Raw genomic sequence first — 21,846 nt, 5'->3', positions numbered from 1 at the left:
TACCAAGCAAAACCTTATTGAACACTACAGAAATATGGGGAAAACCCACGTGAGACGCGGTCCCTGCACTCTGAGGGCATCCGACCCCAGCGGGGGACGCCCGAGCACGCAGAGGGTGGGCCGAGGCGGCCGGAGGCTCGGTATGGACGCAGGATGGAGCGAGAGGAAGGCGGGGTTTCAGCTGGCTCCAGGATGGGGATGTAGTTTTGGAAGCAGAGAAGACAATTCCAGGCAGAAGAGGAGAGCAAAGGCACGGGGTTAGGAAAGTACAGTGGGTTTCGGGCCCAGCAACTAGACCAGTGTGGTTTGGGTTGAGGGTTCGCACGGTGAATAACAAGATCGGAAAGCCAGGCTGGGTCCGGCCGGAGGCCTCCTGGGAGGGGAGTGTTGGCCGCCAGCCTGAAGGAAAAACGGGAACACTCCAGGTTTGTGAACGGGGCTCAGAGACAGGAGGCCAGTGAACACGCAGAGATGCGCAGTGCAGTCAGGATGCGGGGTGGGGGAGCGGAGGGCCGGAGCTAGGACGGGGCTGCTGAGCAGCTGTACAAAGAAGTCAGCGGACAGGAGACGGAGGGACAGGAATCCCGCCTTTATATAACACATCTATGGTTACAAAAGCCTTTTTGTTTACAGTCTCACTTCACCCTCACACCAGCTTGTCAAGTAGAACATTTGTCACGTTTTGCAAGGAAGGAACTGTGGCTCAGAAGCAATGCTATCGCCTTGGGCCACACTTCCTTCGCTGGCTGGGGGGGACTGCCTTCTCTATCCCCCTGCCCCCATTATTCCTTCTCAGGAGAGGCTCTTGCTCCCTTATTTCCCTGTGGGCCTCTCCGCTCCTGCTGCACCCTCTTCAGCCAACCTCACCCCCCACCCCATGACTTTGGCCACCACACAGACGCTGACATCTGCTCTTTCTCCTTTGTAGACCCCAGGTCTTCTCGTGAGCACCTGATGCATATACTCACGCTCCTGCCTGAGGTCCCAAGTTCCCCAGCCTGTCTCAAACGCGGGGCACTGCTGGCAGCCGCTAGCCTGGCGACAGAGCCGGCAGGGGCTGCTGAGAGGGAGGGGCCCCGTGCCGCAGAGGGACCGGACTAGCAGAGCCACCGGGGCGCAGGGTACGAGGATCCCACACACTCAGCGTTATTTTTCAATACAGTGATTTTTGATTCCTGTTTAAAAGTTTTTTATCCATGGTCTTCAGGTTGCTTCCAATTTCTCCTTTGGAAACCAGAGATGTTTAAAAGGTAAACGTGAATGACGCTCACAAGAATCCTGCACGGTAGACAAGCCACACATTGCTAGTTGAACTTCACGACTCGCTCACCCACGGGCCGGTTCAGTCATTTATCGAGCACGTCTCGTGTGCCAGGCATGGCGCGAGGCTGCGTGGAACGACGACTGAGAGCAAGTCCCTCCAGGAGCTCACAGTCACACGGTGGACTACTGAGTGAACCGAGGCACAGAGCGGTGCGGGGCTGACCCCGTGAGGTAGAATTAGCCAGGTACTTGGCAATGGGGGACCAGAGCTGGCCAGAGGACAGGGCGCAGGCAACGCCCAGGTAAACCCCTCTGCTGAAGAGCAAGGCTACACACAGAAACACGGCATAAAGCCTGCGGGCAACAGTAAAGTGGTTTCCAATTGTCACTGTAGCTGAACTTGTGCCTTACGCTCAGTGAGGCCTCTATGTGATGGCGTTTCTATACTTGTCCCTGAAGGCTTGGGGCAATGCCACCAGTCTGCTCAGACACGGTAACGGTAAGTAGCTTGAAATCCAATTCTAGCACTGGGAATCTTACTGAAATTCTTTCATTAAATGCATGAACTTAAAAGTGTATAGCCTATTTATGATACTTCTACATGTAGAAGTTTGGAAAAACTCTCCTCTAACCCTCATTCAGAGGATTCTAATAAGTTACAGATACCACAGAAATTAGAGCATTTGTCTGTTAATTTCCATATACACATTATTTTGGCTATACAATGGTGAAAAGATTCACTTAGGCGCACATAAGTAATCCGAACATTATACAGATATGTACAAAGACAGCACACTTAGGTGCGTGTGCACACCCATCCAATGAACAGCAGCTAACTGCAGACGTGGACTCGTGTAAGGCAACGGCTTTTGTGATGACCACACGTGATCCTTGAAGGAAGGGGCAGGGCCCAGGAAGGACTCTCCGTCCCAGGCCCGGCTGTCCGTTTAATGATCTTCAGGGTGAAGTGACTTCAGCAGGCAGGATGTCTGTTTCACTGACAAAAAGCAGTGAATTATGAAAAGACTTTTCTTCGAATGCGGAACGACAGCCGTCCGTAGTAACCCAGGACCCCAGGCAGCGAGCTACTCCAGGACACCGTTGGCCGTGACGCTGCCACTGCCGGCGAGCGAGGGGACTCAGGCGGCATGTACTGCTCTGAGAATCAAACTGGACGCCAGGCCACCCCCAGGGAGCTCCAGAACGCCCAGTGCGCGCCGTCTCGGACCCTGTCATCAGTCGCTCACCTCAAGCAGCTCTTCACTTGGCTGTGGAGGAGCTTCTTCTGAAAAACAACAAAAACGAAAGAAAGTCTTCTAAGTGAGGGTTTAAAAGGCAACCAGGTAATAGAACATACAACTGCTTAAAAAAAAAAAAGGAAGAACCCTGGTTGAGAGCCATATCCTACGTTACTGGCATAAGGCTACTGCTTTGAGTCACAAGAACAAACAGGACTCAGACGTGCACCCGAGAGAGCACCTGCCAGAGAGCAGACAGTCCCCGCCACAGCGCCCGCCCCCAGCGGGTGCCGCATCGGCACCAGCCACGACTCCACGCTTCTGTTCTTATCAGAACAGCGTGGAATTTCACCATAAAGTTGTTACAAATATTCTAAACTATGTTAAGAATCACCTTGTCGTTTTAAGAGCCATGTTTTTGTAGTTAGGAAGAGTAAAACTATCTAAAAGGTCATAGCATATAATTTATATAACTATTATATATTCAGGTCCTTTGCCCATTTCTTAATTGGAATTTTTCTTTTTGGTGTTGAGTTGGAGAACTTCTTTAAAAATTTTGGATATTAACTCCTTATCATTGGCAAGTATGTTCTCCTATTCAGTGGATTTCCTCCTTTTTATTTTGTTGATTTATTTTGCTTTGCAAAAACTAAGTTTGACATAGTCCCATTGTTTTTCTTTTATTTCCCTTGCCTGAGGAGATGTATCAGAAACAATGTTGCTACCAGAAATGTCCTAGATTTTACTATCTATGTTTTTTTCTAGGATTTGTGTGGCTTCAAGTGTAACATTCAAGTCTTTAATACACTTGAGTTTATTCTTGGGTATGGTGTAAGAAGGTGTTTTTTGTTTTTTGTTTTTTTTTTGCACGTATCTGGCCAGTTTCCCCCAATATCATTTGTTGGATAGACTGCCTCTACCTCACTGTAAGCTCTTGCCTCCTCTGCCAAATACTAACTGACCACACAGGCGTGGGATATCTCTGGGCTCTCTATCCGGTCCCACTGATCTGCAGGCCCATTTTTATGCCTGTGCCCTGCTGTTTCCATCACGGTGGCCTTGGAGCAGAATTGGGTATCAGGCAGCGCGAGCCCTCCAACTCTGCTGTTCTCTCTGGAAACTGCTGTGACTATGAAGGGCCTTTTGTGGTTCCCTGTGAATTTCTGGAATACCTACTTTAGTTCTGTGAAATATGCCACTGGTATCTTGATAGGAATTGCGTTGAATCTATAGATTTCTTCGGGTAGTTTGGACATTTTAATGATGTTGATTCTTCCCATCCATAAAATGGGGTATCTGCGTCCACTTATTTGCACCTTCTTCAATTTCTTTCTTCAGAAACCTATATAATTTTATTAATCGTCTCCCCAATAATTTTTTTAAAATTATAAAATTTAAAAATCACTAGGATCTTTAATTTTCCCAGATCACATAATCGGTGTGTTTACCTTTAGCAGGGTTTTCTGGGTGTTTGCTCTTCGATGACGAGCTCCCTGCACCTTCAGACCCTTTGCCGCTGGGGCGACGCGGCTCTACTTCGCACAGGTAGACGTCGATGGGCCCTTTGGTGCTCCGGATGTGCACTGTGATAGAGTCCTGGCAAAAGACACGTCAACATCAGAAGGCCAGAAGTCACTAAATATACAATTTTCACTTACGAGAACTGCAAAAATTTCAAGGGACATTTCTGAAGATTTAAATTCAGACAGTTTGCTTTCTGTCACATATGTGAAGAAGTTGCGCACTAAGCTGCAGCCATGCTTAATGTAGCCACCGCATCACGGACCAGGGTCTGCAGAGCCTCGATGGGAGGGCCCGAGCACCCCAGCGCTCGTCTGCCTCTGCTCGGGGCAGTACTGGCCCCTTCAGGGTATCTGTACGTGAGAGTCAAAAATCAGGGTTTTAATGACAAAGAACCTGAAAATCCCCTGCAGTCTCAAATGATAAAGCTGTCTTTGGATTTCCAGACCCCGAAAGAGCTAACAGAAAGGACCATTCTTTGTCCGCTTGAAAAAGAGGATGAGATCAAGACAAAATAATATCTCATGTAATTTAAAATGCTAAAATCCATGAGCCATCAGGAAACTGGGAGCTTCTACTGAGAATTACGCTAAACTCTTAAGAACAGTTCCAGTTACACGCGATTCCTTTGCTGTTCTGACTGGCAGTGGGTCTGACTGCAGGTCCGTCCCCGCCGTGGGGCAGGTGGGCCTGAGCCGGGCCCCACGGACGGCGCCGCTGCGGGCCGCACGCCTTGCTGTGGCCTCGGACAGCGCAGGGAGACGTGGCCCTGCAGTGGCCTCACGGGCCATCCCCTGCGCTCCCTAGTACCAGATCGCTGGGCTGGAGAACAGCGCACGCGGCTCCCAGGTGCCGGCCAGGTGCACTGCACAACAGGTATTTCTAAGCAAAAAAGCAGTGGATATGCTGCTCAGACTGGCAGCCAGCTGAGGACGTCACATCTGATAAAAACTGGGGCTGGAAAACAGTCCCGTAAAGGGGAGGCAGGAAATACTTCTGGCTTTGGGGGCCATCCCATCCGTCACAACCACACAACTCTGCCAGCAGAGAGGAGCAGCCAGAGCCAAGAGCTACACACACAGGCACGCAGCTGTGTCCCAGTGGAACTGTGTACAGAGACCCGGCAGGCTGGACCTGACCTGGAGGCCAGGGCCCGCCCCCGCCCCGGGCCCCGGCCCTCCCTGCAGACCCGGCAGCTGGGCGCCACGGGGCCCACGTGCTCCTGTCCGGCACGTGTGTGCTTTCGCCATTGCTGAGCAGGGCGACCTGGAGGGCCCACAGGCACTGGCTTGTAAACGGGACTCTGAAAAATCTTGGGCGTGACCAAAAGGCTCAGCAAGACGTGGCCTTTCAGTCTGAAGCAGCTCCCAGCACAAGGGAAAAACTCCAGATCCACAGGCCACTGTGGCACGGACTATCGTGCCCTGAAGTGAGGATGTGTCAAAACACTGGTGGCTAATTAAAAAGGGGGTGGGGCATTAAAAACCTGTGAAATGACTCCAATTAAATACAAATGTTACTCAGGATACTCGGAATATCTATAAATCCAAACCAACTAGGTAACACCCCCCAAGAAGCCACGACCGTGAGTGCGTGACTGGAGCGGCAGCAGGTGGCCCTCGGTGTAGGAGACGCTGCCCAGCAGGTGGCCGGTGGCCGCCCTCAGCGTGCCCTGCCTGAGGGACGGAGGGCGGTGGGAAGACCCCCCGCTGTGAGGAAAGCCCCTACGGCAATGACGACACCACAGGAGCACCTTCGGATCCCCGAGGCTGCCAAACTGCGGGCCGGCCCCTGGAACGGCCACAGTCCTCGGCCCTGGATCATCCCTACCGAGCGAGCCTCCGATGACAATTGTCTCCGAGGACAACTGTCTTTTAACATAAACTCTCCTTCAAGGGAAGGCATGTGTTAAGGAGCTGGCAGTTTGATAACAACATTTTCATTTACGGAGCAGTTTTACTTTTCATCTCCAATGTCCGCCTTAGCGCCCCAGTGAATCCGCCAGTCCCTCCCGAGCTTGGCTGGCGAGTTAACTCTGCAGAGCCTGGGCTGACACCAGACCCTCCTCAGGAACCCCGAGGCCGAGGCCCCGGCCTGCGGACCCCCCCCAGAGGCGGTTTGTCACAGGGCAAGCACCCGCTCGCAAGCCAGGCCATCTGGGGTGGAATCTGGTCCCGCTGCTTCCTGTGTGACCACAAGGAAGGCGACTCGTCTTCCTACACCTCAGGTCCCTCATCGCTAAGAGGCGCCCAGCACGACCACCTCGGTCGCCATGGTCCTGAAAACAAGGGGAAGCGTGCGCAGCGGCCTCGAGCGGCACCGGCCATGTCGCCGGGTGGGCACGTGAGGGTCACGTACCGAGGCTGTGATAACGTGCAGCCTCGGCAGGCAGGCCCCCCCGCCTCTTAATAAAATCTTTAGAATCAGGGCCACCTACTTCTCTGGGCGCTGGAACATCCAGTCTGGTCTCCGCTGGAGCTTTGACTGCAATAACGATCTGCTCGTGGAAGGCCTGGATGCTGTGAATGTCTTGGTACGTCACATACGCTAGTGTGGGGGCCGGTCAAGGAGCTCTAAGCAGGGGTCTGCTTCTCGGAGGAGGCAACTAAGCTCTTGTCAAACAGGAATGCAAGTGCGATGTTAGAAGAGTTTTCATTTTTGCGGGACACAAACAACTGGGGAGGGCAGCTGGTTAAAATATTTTCATACTTAATTCTTATTTTATGAACAATTCTTAAGATTTTGGAGCTTTTCTATATTTATAACTCAATGTAAAGAGTTCCTTTACTGTACTACTGGGACTATGATGACAATTTCTGGAGAAAAATATTAGTAAAGCCTGGATTCCTAACACAAACACAACTCATAAAGATATCGTTGTGATCAACCATGGACCAAAAATATTAAATAAAAAATTCCATAAACGAACAAACAAAAAAAAGATATCAAATCTGCCCATCCCATCCCATTCCCTGCTCACTTCTAAGATCTCACTATGAGCCGCTCTGGGGAAGAATATTCAGTTTTGGTGAGAACCCCCTAAAATGCTAGGTGAAAAAAAACCTGTAAAGAGTAGAAACTTAGAAAATAAGTTTTTCAGGATTATCTCCTACTCATGGGATTCCTCTCATCCAAATTCTTGTCTCACTACCTCAATTTTTGCACCTGTTCATTGTGCTGCCTGAAATTATACCAATTAAGTGTTTATTGGGCTATTCTGAAACCCTGGCTTCAGAGTATTTGTTGGGTGTTAGCAGTGATTCCTTTACCAACACACCTGACTTCTAACATGTTTCCTTCCTCTGCCTACAACCAGTTAACATTCGAGTAACTGATCTCCCTCAATAAAATAATTCACTTTTAATTGTTCCACTCTGACCGAGTGTTGTAACGTCAGCATTTGTCTTCCTTCAATAGCTGCTGGAAGAGGAGTTTCGGCTGAGGTGGAGTCGATGTGAACTGGAAGCGGAGGACAGCTCAGAAGGGGTGACACCCCCCCGGAGGCGCCACAGAGGGAGCGGAGCGGCACCCTGCCCGGGAGCGCCCGCGGATCGGCGGCAGCCCCAGGCTCCCCGCTGACCCCGGGGACACAGGCTCCAGATGACGACTCCACTACCTCAGGCGCTGTGGCCTCACGCAGCAGCGGGAGGGCCACGTCACTGGCCATTCACTCTGTTCCAGAAATAAAATTTAATCGACGCATTTGGGAAGATACGAATCTCGTAAAAGCCAACAACGATTTTACCACCTTCATCATGGCAGCCAGGCTACGAAAATGAGCAAGCGCGCTCCACCGGTCTGCCTGCGGTGCAAACACCAGCCTGGCTACGTTACCGCACTCCTCAGTCACAGCGCGGCATCGGCCCGGGACAACCGCCACCCCAGGAAGCTAAAGGCTACCATGTGCTGTCTGGGTACGTTTGAGGCTACAAGACTAAACTTTCACCTACTCTGACTTCCAAAGGCCTGATTTTGTTTCTTCCATACGTTAGTAAATCCCCAGGATGACTCTACTATTTAAAGTAGCCTGCTTTGGAAGGAGAAAAAATTTTAAAGAGGTATAGAGTTAAAGGATATCTTTCGTTTTCTTTGTTATCTGTTAACTCGAACAACTGCTGAGCACAATCCTTGATTAGCTCGTCCAGAGCCTCTTCCATTGCTGATAAGTCAGAAAGTTCATCCTGCAGCTTCTTCTGCTGGGGCACGGCTCCAAAATTGCTGAGATCAGATCCTCTTTAAAGTATTAAAAAGATCACCATCAGTGACATCTAGGTTACCACAAAAATAACGCAGATCAGGTTACTGGAACGTCCCCGTGGACACAGCAGGTGTTTCCCACAAGGATGGATAAACACCGCTTCAACGTGACCTCCGCCCTCCCGCGACTGAGACTGCCATACAATCCTCCCGGGCATAAACTGGTTTTTGGCCCCATTTCTAGTCCTCTTACACAAGGACTTAAGAAAAACAAACATATCATAAACCTATGGAAATTAACAGTAATGAAAGCTTAATGAAGTTTAATTAAGTAGGGAAAACTTAATGAAGGAGTAGGGAAAGCTTAATGAAATGACCATTGAACTAAGAGTCAATAAATCCCAGTTTAAGCTCCACCTTTACTACGTACTGAATGACTTCTGACAAGTTATAATCTTTTATCCCTTAATTTCTACATATGGAAAATGGAGCATTGGCTAATATCCTCTGCTAATATCCTGAGTCATCAGCCTTCCCTACTGTGCGCATTCCATCTGGTTCTGTCTGGACACAAGGATTACATTCCTAGTTCCTCAACAGTTTATTTTCTTTAGTTATTACTGTTTAACCCAACATATGACATGGCCTGAGTAGTGACATTCATTTTTTTCTTCAATCTTTATGAGCTGTTCCCACTCTCTTTAGCTTGCTTGTGCTCTAACTCCCGTGATTCAGAGTAGAATCGTGCATCAACCCCATAATTGTTTAATGTTATCTAGTAAACACATTCAAGTTAGAATTCCATCTGCATTTCTGTACTACTAAAAAAATACCTCCTTTACAAACCCCTTTTTTCTAATAACTAATGACTGAGAACCATTTTTATAATCTCTGTTGCTAGCTTCCTCACCTGCCAGAGAGGTCTCTATGTACGCACGCACTGGAACTGCATCTTCCTGTACGTCTGGAACCATTCCAAACATGCCTGCCTGTTTTAAGTGTCGCAGCTTTCTTCTCGTGTGCACACATACACACACACACCCCCTCCCCCGCTACGCATAAGGCCCTTCTTCCAGGTGATACTTCCTAATCACATGTGAAGTCTTTAGCAACTGCCTTTTGGACATGAAGTCTAGGATTTTCTCCCATTTGGGGCCACGAGTTTCCGAGCGTGACCGACAGCTGATCTGCATCACCTTACACGGGAGGTGGGCAGAGCCCTGCGGGCCTGCAGGCCGTGGGCCGGAGGCCTGTGCTCTCAACACTGGTACACAAGCAAGAACCGCTGTCTTACCGCCTTAACTGACTTCCCCCCATACCAATAATGAATTGGAACCGAAGAAATACTTTGAAAAGTGAGTATCTTAAAATCAATCATATTCCATTTAACTTATCCATAATATCCTACTGCCTATGACTCTTAAGTAGGAAAAATATTTATGGACTTTGTAAGACAATGTAAAAAAATTGTACAGAATCCTTTTCTAACGAGAAGTCACACCTCACCGTGCTTCCCACTGTTCAAACGCCGCTGACGTCCAGCATGTGTTCAGCATGGCACTGTCACTTACTGAGGGGAAAAGAGCCATGAAAAGTTTGAGGCCAACTCACATCCATCGAATGTGGTTCTTAGACTTTTTTTCCACCAGGTCGATCCCATCCAAGACATTGGTGATGTCGTACACTCTCCGTTTCCGTACTCCCAGTTTTGTTGCGACCTTGTTTAAGTCGAGGATGCCCCCAGGAGCATTTCTGACAAGATCCATGAATTTCCGAGTTAAATATACCAGGGACACGTCAAAACGCGGTCTCTTCACTTTTAGAGTTTCTGGGAAACAAAACAAACCCATTTGTAAAACTTTAAATAGCAGTTCTTTCTCAGCTCATTAAAACACACCATTTATTTCCTCTTGATCAGTAAATCCAGACACCTATAGAAATCCAATACCCTGACCAAATATCACTGCTATTTTTATGAAATAGATTTTTCAAACTTGATAAAAATTAGCCTATTCCAGGTAAACAAAGGCTTTAGACTTAACGGAATATTCAGAACACGCAATCCACGTGAATTTTTAAAAAGATTGTATTTATATATTTTTAGAGAGACGGGAAGAGAGGGAGAGAAACATCAACTGATTGCCTCTTGCACACCCCCCACTGAGGACCTGGCCTGCAACCCAGGCATGTGCCATGCCTGGGAACTGAACCAGCGACCTTTCGGCCTGCAGGACAGCGCCCTATCCATTGAGCAACACCAGCCAGGGTGAGACCCATGTGAATTTTTAGAGGCCTGCTGCACCTTATCAGACAAAGTGGTGAATTTGCATTTGTATCCACAAAACTTAAGGAATGAAATTAGATTTTTAAAATTAATTTTCTCATTTGGTCTTCACGTTAAGCAGTTCTCTATAAAAGCAAAGGCAGAGACTTTACCTTGTTTGTTTCAAATGTTTCTACACATGTAATAGTGTAACCCTGTCTGATGAACTTTTTGCAAGAGCTCTAATTAGACTTCTATTAGGGCAATTAGGATATACCTCAAGGGAAAGCACCATATCTATTCTACCCAATATTCACTACCCTCTACTAACAGGTAAGCAAATGAAGGGGAAAAATCTCTTCAATTCCCTCACTCATCCACCTAATGTTTTTGACTTTTTATACCCAATCTGCTTCTCCACACACATACATACATGTGTGTTTCAATATGTATAGTTTCTAAGAATACAGGAACATAACTATTTTTCAACATGCTATTTTTAACTTGACACTGGGACTATCCCAGCTTGTCAACAAATGCGTTTCTTCTAGAAGGTAAAGTGAGGCTGGCGGCTGTGGTCGCCGCCACAACAGACCTAAACAGAGGGTGCTGAGAGCAGATCCAAAGGGCTCTCACGAGCAGCAGTTTCTTTTGCTTCCGCCTGTGTGAGATGGTGGGTGTTAACTAAACCTACTGCGGTTATCATTTCACAGTCGAGGTCTATCAAACCCTCACGCTGTCCACCTTAAATTATACAGGGATGTATGTAGCTATTTCCCAATAAAACTGGAAAAAGGCATTTCCTGTTAATGACTACATAATATTTAGCATTATCCTTCTTAATGGCTGTATCATATTTAACTGCACAGAATATCTGCTTACTTACCCCAATACTGGAAATTCGGATTGCCTCCAACTTTATGATTTTGCACAACACTTCAATCTCCCTATAGGCAGATTTCTATATAAACCTGTGATGCTTTCCTTTAGCTAAGTTACCGAACGTGGAGCTGCCAAGCCAAGGGGCCCCCAAGGCGGAGCTGGGCTGTGCGGCTCACCCTGCTCCCCGGCTGCGCCGTCTGCAACTGCAGGCAGCGTCTGACGCCCTGCCAGGGCTGAGTGTGACTGCTCTTTGCCTTTTTCCCAGTTTGATACTAAAAAAAGTTCTTATCGTTTGATGTGCAGAGGAAACAGATTTACAAATAATGTAGCTGTCCTTCTAGAGTGGAGGATGGGATCTTTCTTTTTCTCTACTTCCACAGCATAACATATGTCAAAAGAAATACTCATACTATCTTTAATCAGAACAGCCCTTATCTAGAATCGCTGCAACGTCACATTCAGTTTAAAAACCCCTGGTGGTTATTCCAAGGACAAAAGTACGTATTTTGTAACGTAAATGTCTGCTTTGTGCAGTTCATGCCTATACTTGACATTAAACAGGATTAAAAAGAAATTAGTTTTTGAAAAATTACAAGTCAGTCACAATTCTACAATAAACCTTGGGAGACTGCAAATGAGTAATTCTAGTTTTAAGAAGCACACATTTAATTACAGTAGATTACTAACAGGGCCAGCTCAGAATTAGTTTCCCGTTATGTTAGTCCTTTTCTAAAGAATAGGTATTAAACACCTATAACATCACAGCTCTTGAAGGGACAGAATGATTAACAAGATCTTCAAACTAAAGGCTTTCAACAGTCTGACAGTTTTTCAAAAGAACTCGACTCTAACAGCCTAAGGTACGTGCTTGGAGAGGGGCTGGAAGTCGCTTAAGATAAAATGAAGCCGTGCCCGGGGAGGGCCCTGGAAGCCCCCTAACGGGGCACCACTGGGAACGGAAGGCCGACTGGAGGGCGCGCGGGGTTGGGGGCAGGGGCAGGGCTGGGGGCCGCAGAGGACGCACACGGGAAAGGAGCGGGACAGGACAGGGCGTGGCTGGGAAGCCCCAGTCACCCCAGCTCCAGCAGAGCGTGGGCTGCAGCGCCAAGAACAGCAGAGAGGACCTCCTGGGGCCCTGTCTGTCTGTCCATTCCCTACTGCCTCGTTTCTTCCAGGATGTGAGGTGGCTTATCAATTTAACACAAACAAGTAAAACCACATCAAAGGGAAGGCAGGGTCTCCTCTGTAGGTAACGGGGCATCACTGAGGAGCGTTCGGCCGAGGGACATCACAGTCCCGTTTCTGCGTCAGAAAAACCTGGGGCAGACGTCCCGCTGCTTCTGTGTGGGAGAGGGAGAACCTGAACTGCAGCCGCCTGGCACCATGGTTAGGAACATGGGCTCAAGTCAGAAAGGCGCAAGCAAGCACTGGGCCTCGGTTTACTCATCTTTGAAATAGGAACGATTCAAACCTCCATTTTGAAGGGCTGTTGAGAGTCCATGCAAAGAGCCTGAAACTGGCCAGACATGGTACGAGCTCAGGAACTGCTTGACATTATGCTGAGTTGGTGGCACGGGATCGGGGGTGAGGGTGGGGGCACTTCAAAGGTCAAACTTGGGGACCGACCGACCATGGGTGAGACAATGACAAGGACTGAGGACAAACTGAGGCTTGATGTATTTTCTATATGGGCACATATGTACTGTGTACCCAATGGGACCAGGACCAAATTAAGGGGGGAGAGGGGGTGGAGCGATCCACCACTACGATTTCCAGAAGGACAGGGAGCTGGAGCGACTGGCCTTCTGCCCCCTTCGGCTGGCTCTGGACACTGGCCCACAACGGGAGTCCAAGGGAGGGCAAAGGCGTCAGAGAGACCGGGGTGCTTCTTGTGCTGCGGCTCAGGTGTGCAGAGAGCGGCTCGGGGCGGCCCTCACAGAGCCTCGGGGAAATGCGAGACGGTGACGCTCGGCGCACCTCCTCCAGCCCGCAACCCTGGGAAGCTCCAAGCTGTGCATTTTGGTGTGCAAATAATATTACTGAAGTCTCTCTTCAACTCATGCACATTTAAAATAAGGCATTTAAATCAGAGGAAGTTCAGGCTATTGGGTTGGCCAAAAGGTTAGTTTAGTTTTTTCTGTACGAAGGCTCTAGTAGCATTTAGTTGTCTTTAACCTCATTCAAAACAGTTCTGTTCGATTGTATTGTGGCAGCTGTCATATCAGTGTGCATTTAAAAAAACTTAACAAAATTGGTGAGGTTTTGCGTAGCCATTTTAATATTGAAGATGGAAGAAAATATGCAACATTTTCAGCGTATTATGCTTTATTATTTCAAGAAAGGTAAAAATGCGAATAAAATGCAAAAAAAGATTTGTGCAGTGTATGGGGAAGGTGCTATGGCCGATTAAATGCGTCAAAAGTGGTTCGGAAAGTTTCTTGGTACTGTTGACATTTTGGCCAAAGAACCCTTGGCTGTGGGCTGTCTCACGCATGGGAAGGTGTTAAGCAACACCCCCGGCTTCTCCCCGCTAGAGGCCATTAGTGGGAGGTGGCAGACATACTCGAAATATACAAATCAATAAAGTTATTGGGGAAAAAGAAGTGTGTCTTTTATTTTATGGAAGAAATGATATGGACTTTTTTGCCAACCCAATACAAAACCTAAAACCTATTCAAGAATCAACTTACTTCTCATGGACACATATTGCACATTATCTTCTAAATTAATCCTTATTTTTGATGGCTGGAAAAAAGAAAAAAACAAACTTAATAACTTATAAACAACAATGCACACAAAGAACATTTTACTGTTTTTATATATACATACACACACTCCCCCCTCAGGGTAATAATTTGGGTGCGAGAAAACCAGTCCTTCTTCCAAATTATAGGCGCTCCGCCTGTGCTCACCTCTGACAGCGTCACAGGTTTAAACTTCTAAAGTAGTTAGAGCGCGTGCGCGGTGAGGGAGAGAAACCACGGCTGTGAGGGGACACGGCTGAGTGAGCATTAATCTGCTGGCTGCAGCAGGTCCTGAGGACAAAAAGACATGCCAGACACTGTCCCTGGCTCTGCAGGACTCAGGGGCGATGTAAGATGCCTGAACGGAAAAATGCTCACCTCTTGCTGTTTAAGTGAAGCGGCCCCCAAAATTTGCTCGCAGCCTTTCGCAGGCAGCCACACCCCCCATGACCGTTAGTGTGAGAAGAGCAGCACTTCGTGGGGTGGGATACAATGCTACACAACTGGGAACTTCGTTACTGAGATTAATAAACGCTTTCTTTCAACTTCTTGAAACAACCTGGAAATTAGTGGTTGCTCCAGTATCAATGCTTCACCATTTTATCAGCTATTTAGAGGGAATGAGAATTTACATAATCCGGTAGTAACATTTACAATACATTTAGAAATTGTTTTTGTAAAAAATAAAACTCTCAGTCCTGGCCAGTGCGGCTCCATTGGCAGGGCATCGTCCCGCAAACAGCAAGACTGCAGGTCCGATTCCTGGTCAGGGCACTCGCCTGGGTGGGGACTTCAGTCCCGGTCCGGACGTGTACAAAAGGCAAGCAACTGATGTTTCTCTCCCTCTGTCTCCTCCCTTCCCCTATAAAATCAATGCTCAGGGGCGTTCCCTTACACAACCACAATACAGTTACCAACAGGTCTGTTCGAGACTAAGCAATCTCAAAAAAGACTGTCAGGACTCGGGCTTCTGGTCAAGACAGAGGTGTCCGTAAACTCGCCTCTACAGCCAAACATACAACTAGACTACAAAACAAATTTCACCCAACTGTCGGAAAGCCGAGCTGTGTGGAAGTCCTGCAACCGAGGAGTTAAAGAAACCGCATCCATCCGGAGATGCGGAGACGCGGAGACAGGAGCGCGCAGTCCCGCATCCACGCGTGGAGGATGAAAAATGGGAGGGGCACCCTGGAGCGAGGGAGCCCACCCCCAGTCCAGACCATAGAGCCCAGGGTCCCCGCACCAGGAAGGTAAGTCCCACTACCTTCTGGCTGTAAAACCCATGGGGGCTGGAGCACTGGAAGAAACTGCATCCTCTTAAGGTACCTGCAACGGACTTAGGACTCACACAGACCCACGCCCTCTGGGATTCAGCACCAGGGCCACTGCTGGAAGGGCCCCACTGCCACATAGGGGGAGAGTGAAGTGAGTGGGGCGACAGCTTCCTCCCAGGCAAAACTCCAGAGGCCTGGCAGCAGCACTGTCCCCTCTGTGAGCCCTCCCCCACGCAGAGCCACAGAGCGGGGACACGGGTTGCCCCCCTGGCCATCACCTAAGGTTCTGCCCATACAACTTACAGGTGCGCTAAGAGAGGGAGTCAAAGCAGCTCTACCTAATACACAGCAACAAGCCCAGGGAAGCTGCCAAAATGAGGAGACAAAAAAAACATGCTCCAAATGAAAGCACAGATCAGAACTCCAGAAAAAGAACTAAACCAAACCATCAGACGCAGAACTCAAAACACCGGATACCAGGATGCTCCAGGAACTCACTGGGTACTACAACAGCATAAAAAAGACCCAGGTAGAAATGAAGGTTGCATTAAGTGACATAAAGAAAAACCTACAGGGAACCAGCTGTGGCGTGGATAAAGGCGAGAATCAAATCAATGATTTGGAACACAAGGACGGAAAAAGCATTCAATCAGAACAGCAGGAAGAAAACAGAATTCAGAAAAACAAGGACAGGCTTAGGAACCTCTGGGATATCTTTAAATGTACAAACATCCAAATCATAGGGGTGCCAGAAGGAGAGGAGGAAGAGCAAGAAAATAGAAAACTTATTTGAAAAAATAATGAAAGGAAACTTCCCTAATCTGGTGAAGGAAATAGGCATACAAATCCAGGAAGCACAGAGTCCCAAACAAGATGGACCCAAAGAGGACCACACCAAGACAAATCATAATTAAAATGCTGAAGGTTAAAGATAGAGAATCTTAAAAAGCAGCAAAAAGAGAAAAGAAAAGCAGACAATTAATTACCTACAAAGGAGTCCCCAAAAGACTGTCAACTGATTTCTCAAAAGAAACTTTGCAGGCTAGAGGGGACGGGCAAGAAGTATTCAAAGTGATGAAAAGCCGGCAAAGCCATCATTTAGAATTGAAGGGCAGACAAAGTGCTTCGCAGACAAGGTAAAGCTAAAGGTGTTCATCATCACCAAGCCATTTTATATGAAATGCTGAAGAGAATTATATAAGAAAAAGGTCAAAATGATGAACATTAAAATGGCAATAAAGTCACAACTATCAATAATTGAATCCAAATAACACACTAAGCAAACAAACAAAACGGGAACAGAATCACAGGTATGGAAATCATCTGGAGGGGCACCAGCTGGGAGGGGCAGGGGAGACGGGGTAGAGGTGCAGGGATTAAGCAGCGAAACTGGGAGGGACAAAGAGACGGGGAGGTGAAGAACAGCACAGGAAATGGAGAAGCCAAAGAACTTACACGCAGGAGCCATGGACATGAACTGCGGGGGGCCGTCGCTGGAAGGAATGGGGGTGCCAGGTGGACGGGAGCAAAGGAAAAAAAACTGGGACAACTGTAATAGCATAATCAACAAAATATATTTAAAAAAAAGAAACACAAAGAACGACAGACTGTCAGTAGAAACCTGGACTCGGGGACGCTCACGGCAGGCGACGGCGCCAAGGGCACAGCACTCGCCACACGCCGCTGGGGACGGGAAGAAGGGGCCTGGTGGTGCGGCCAGCTGCAGGTCTGCAGGGAGCGTGCGCGGCCTGGGTCGTCTGAGGGGGTGTTCATGCAAAGGGCCAACTGCGGCACCTGGTTTTTCCTCGCAGCAATGGGCGCTGAGGCCGGAGCGGTTGCACAGGAGGAGGCAGGCCTTAGTGGCTGCAAAAACCCCCAGTGTCCCCAGGAGCTAAAGGGAAAGCCTCTGAGAAGCACCAGTCGGGGAGGCGGGCGAGGGCAGGGCGGCGCGACGTTGGTCAGCACTTCGGGAGGTCCCAGCCGGCGCCCCAGAGCACTAGGGTCACACGAAAGGTCCTTGAAAGAGGGTCAGGGTGAGCCCCACAGGCCCCCAGACCTAGGCCCAAGTAGAGAAGCGTTTGCTTCTCTGGAAGGAATCTGCGGGTGCGACTCCCCTCTATGGAGTGGACGGCAACAAGGCTCCGTTTGTGACAGAACCGTATCAGCAAAACACTGCCCACTTGGCCCGAAAAGGATGGAGACAGTGCAAATTAAAACCGGACACCCACAATTCCACTGATCAGAGGAAGCAGGCTGAAAACTGCCCGGCTACAACTGGGTGCTCCCGTTCATGAAAAAGAGGAAGACTGGCGCAGGGGAACCGAGAGCCCCGAGCACAGGACCGGGAGCGTAGAGAAACGTTCCGGGCCGGAGACCCAACAGGGAAATCCCCGGCGGCTGCCAGGCTGGGTTCAGGGCTGCTGGGGACCGCCGCCACGGTGCAACCCCTCCCTCCCGGAGGGGCGGGCATGCGAGGCCGGTCCTGCAAACGCACGCACGCTGCCCACCGGTGCACGGGTCCGACAGCTTGGGATTTCAGCGTCACGGGTCCACGGTCTGCGGGAACTGTGGGAGGCTCTGCACGTAAACTATCCCTGCGGAGCCTGCGCTCTTACTCTTTCTAGAGTACGAAATGGGTTACTTTGAGACTCAAATGGTCCCAGGTGAGGCCAACGGGAGCCCTGTCAAATGGCTCCTGTGCGGGACGCTTATTTTTGACCTCGTCAGCATCTTTAGGAGTCGGTCCTCAGAGGAGGGCTCCCTTGGTTTCCACGGGGCTCACCTGCCCAGGTGCCCCCACAGATGCTGCTGCTTCTCGGCCTGGCAGCCACCGCCGTGGGGGGCACCACCCATGTGTCCACCCTCTAAGAAAGTCTCACGGAGAGGTTCCTCAAAGGTGACTTCCGGAGGGGACGCCAAGGGAGGCGGCAGCAGTCATACCTCAAGACTGGACCCCCTAAGACACCTCCCCTTTCAGTCCTCAAACCGTCCTCCATGTGTTAGGTGTCCTGTGTAGCCTGTGAGCGTCTCAGGTGGGACATGCGGGGAGAAGGCAGAGCCCCCACCCCGCAGCTCACTGAGGGCCCCCCCAGGGCACAGCTCTTGGGGGCCCAGCCCTCCTGACAGGCGAGTCAGCGCGTGCCAAGCGCCTGTATGTACTGCCGCTGAGTCCCCCACTGAAGACCCCGCGTTCTACACTTGAGCCCTCAAAGAAACAAACAAAAAGAAGGTGAGTTTTAGGGGCTAAAATCTTAGGATTGCCTTTAAATGAATTAAAAATTTCTCTATACAGATTTTTTCCTTTGTACTGATTGCCTGTTTTGGGGAATGATATCCCTTTAACAGCCCTTTGAAAATGTATATTTCTCCAAGGTGACTATACTCTCCACTCATTTAAATTTTCCTTATTTTTCAATGTGTAGACTAAGTTCCATCACCAAGAACACTATTTTCTCCCTTCTCAAAATCCAGTTTTCCAGCCATTCACCCGGGGCACATCAAACACTAAGCCAGATATATAACTAATCTTTGCATAACAATACACTTCTATGTATTTAATTATTAAATACTTCCAATCGTCAGCTAATTAAAAAGCACTGAGATAGGTGTTGGAATCACCATTTTATAGGCAGGAAAATAAATGGTCATATAGTCAAATGTTTACCATTTACAGAGTACCTACTTCATTTACTCAATGACTATTTACCAAATCTTTTTGTGAGAGGCACCAAATATGCTGGACATGTAACAATGAAATGGACAGTCAGTACCCCGAGAGACTGAGGAGACACACATTTCAAAAACGGGGCAAGTGAGGTCAGGGGCCTTGAGAGCCCAACAGGTGGTGTGCCAACCCTATGGTGAGTGCTCAGGGAAGGCTTCAAACTAGCAGCCTGTACATCTAGACCCACCATAACAAAGCAAAGCGTGTTAAAAAAAAAAAAAAAAAGCTTTTTTTGGGAAGGGAAATGTGGAGATGTAAGGGCCCCAAAGAATATGGAAATATATAGAAAAGTTGGGGCAAAATCAGAAGCAAAAGAAAACCTGGTTAGGAAAACATTGCAACAATTTGAAAACACAGATGATGGTTAGAAGTGGCAAGTATTGGTGATTAAATTTTAATGAGCATGGGAAGATGGGGGGTCAGTTTGGAAAAGAGAAGCAGCAAGGACGACGCTCAGGATAGGAGCTCCGGCAATACGGTTGGTGTGTTACGGTTTAGCCAGCTAGGAGACAGCAAAGTTGCTGTTTGCTAGCAAGAGGCGAATGAATTCAGTTTTGGATATACGAGTTCCACATCTAAGCAGAGATATGCAGTGGACAGCTGGGGGGGTCTGAGCCGGGTTCATGTACCTGGGAGTGATTACGACACGGTGACTGAAACTAACGGTGGAGAAGAGTATCTAAGACTTCAAGGGCTGTGCGTGTCTTCTGATATTAGTGGCTTTTCCACAGTGAGAGCTCAGGGCTTTTACGACATTCTCAGAGATTAAGACCATCAATACGGATGGTAACAGAAGTCATGAGCGGTGGTGAATGACATCCCACACGAAGAATGGGTGCAGAAGGTAGAAGAGGACCCTGAATGACACCAACAAGTAAGGAATGGGAAGAGCAGCCTGCCAGGGAGCGCAAGAAGGGGCCAGATAAGTAGACGGAGCACCAAAGGTATGTATTATTCAAGAAGCCATTCAGTGGTAAGAGTTTCCAACAAAAGCAAGTGGTCAATCATGTCAAAGCTACAGAGGTGAGGAGTGAAGCATCCGCTGAAACTGACAATGCTGTCGGCAGCCTGGGTTCTAACAGTCTCAGAGCCATGCTGTGAGCAGAGGTCCCCGCGGTGGGCTGAGGTGGTAACGACAAGTGAGCGCGCAGACAGTGACTGCCAACAAAGTTTTTCAAAAAGTTTGGCTGTGCAGGGGAAGAGACACAGCAGGTGGAAAAACATACAGAATTATGGGAGGGATTTTTAGGATGGGGATGAATTTAGGATGCAGGTTAAGCAGTCAAGAATTTATGATGTGGAATCAGACATTGTGAGGTCAAATCCAGGCTTTTCTACATACTGTCTAACCATGGGCAAGCCACTTGATAATTCCAGGTCTATTTTGGCAACTGCAAAACAAGAGGAATCTCTTAGGACTGCCCTTGAGGAATTAAATAAGATAATGTCATTAACTATTTTTGAGCTCTGAGTCCCCATGGGGACTAGGCATACTGACTGGTTATGGGAAGAAACCAATAGAGAAGTTGAAAATATAGGAAGAGATGGAAAATGAGAGATGGACAATTCACCAGCAGCCCTGAGAACCAAGGACAATATATTGTATCTAGTCTAGAGCAACAGAGGAAATTAACCTTTTGCAGGAAGAGAACCCATGCTCCCATTTCTCTCCATCAAACGCGATGCAAGATAATTTGCTGAATGTGGGGTGGGAAACGTGAAGTGTGGACGAGCTTTTCCATGGCCGCAGTTAAGAGGAGGCCGAAGAGAAAAATGAGAGCTTGCAGAGATACACTGACGGTTAGTGGAGGCAGAAAAACGAGATTTCCTAATGCAAAGTTGAGCAATTGTCTCCAGGACTGCTCCGTAGCCCCAAGGTAAAAGCCTAGAAGAATGACAACACTTTTGAGAGCGTGTGCGTAAAGAGGACAAGAGTTTGAGCGAATGACCGGTTTGGAAAAGAGCAGTCCAAGAGCAGAGGAACCGAGAAGCCGCCACGGGCCCACCGCGGGGGAGCCCACGACCCAGAGACACTCAGTCCAGCTTCCCCGCAGAGGGGAAGGGGCAGCTGAGCCCGAGAACCCAACCCGCCCCGGGCCAGGGTCCCGGGCGGTCAGGATTCCGAGACTTACCAGCAGGCCCTCCACGTTGATGGGGTCTCGACACCGGCGGCGCACCGTCTCCTCGGCCGGGTCCACGAGCAGGCTGGGCAGTTTCCGCGCCGGCCGCTGCTGACTCATGCTGCCCAGCCAGCCGCCCCTCGCCCTCGCCCCCTGCGAGCTCTCCCGCCTTCTCCCGGTCGCGTCGGACACCGCCCCCAACACGCCGTTCCCGGAGCCGAGCACGAACAGAGCTCGCGGTCTGGTAGGAGGTGCCCCTGGCTGAAGCGGGTTGCGGACGGACCCGCCACTGCCCAAGGCCCCGAGAGTTATCACGCAGACGGCCGGGGAACGGGGTGACCCACGGCTCTTACGGAGCCACGGCCGCCATCTTCCCGCATGCGCAGTGCACCGCCCCCAGTGCGCATGCCCGCCACTGCGGGCACGCCCCACGCACTAACCCCTCGCGCTGGGGCAGGAGTCCGCGAAACCGCGGGCGGCGGCGTCCACGGAGTGGACGGCGGAGGAAAGGGAAGAGGTGGAGCAGGAATCCAGAGGAAGGGACGGGGTGGGGGGAAATCCAAGCCAAACCAAACAAGAACAATCCAACTAGCCGGGAAACCGCAATAGTTCCTTAGAAT

At 49.2% G+C, this 21,846-nt stretch overlaps 1 protein-coding gene across 1 annotated transcript; it reads right to left on the bottom strand.

Annotated features, from left to right (window-relative positions):
* Positions 1-570: 570 nt before the first annotated feature.
* On the bottom strand, positions 571-21,616 carry E2F6 (E2F transcription factor 6). The gene is made up of 7 exons (XM_054569617.1): positions 21,239-21,616; positions 14,055-14,109; positions 9,831-10,047; positions 8,100-8,255; positions 6,460-6,574; positions 3,950-4,097; positions 571-2,548 (listed from the first exon to the last, which is right to left on the bottom strand). Exons 1-7 carry the CDS (start codon positions 21,344-21,346, stop codon positions 2,499-2,501), a joined length of 849 nt encoding a protein of 282 aa, XP_054425592.1. The 5' UTR covers positions 21,347-21,616; the 3' UTR covers positions 571-2,498.
* Positions 21,617-21,846: the final 230 nt, after the last annotated feature.

Source organism: Pteronotus mesoamericanus, unplaced genomic scaffold (assembly GCF_021234165.1).
Source record: "Pteronotus mesoamericanus isolate MK-2021 breed Mesoamerican mustached bat unplaced genomic scaffold, CSHL_Meso_final contig_101, whole genome shotgun sequence".
NCBI lineage: Eukaryota > Metazoa > Chordata > Mammalia > Chiroptera > Mormoopidae > Pteronotus > Pteronotus mesoamericanus.
The sequence above is the reverse complement of the archived record's forward strand: the minus strand, read 5'-3'. Positions and strand labels throughout refer to the sequence as shown.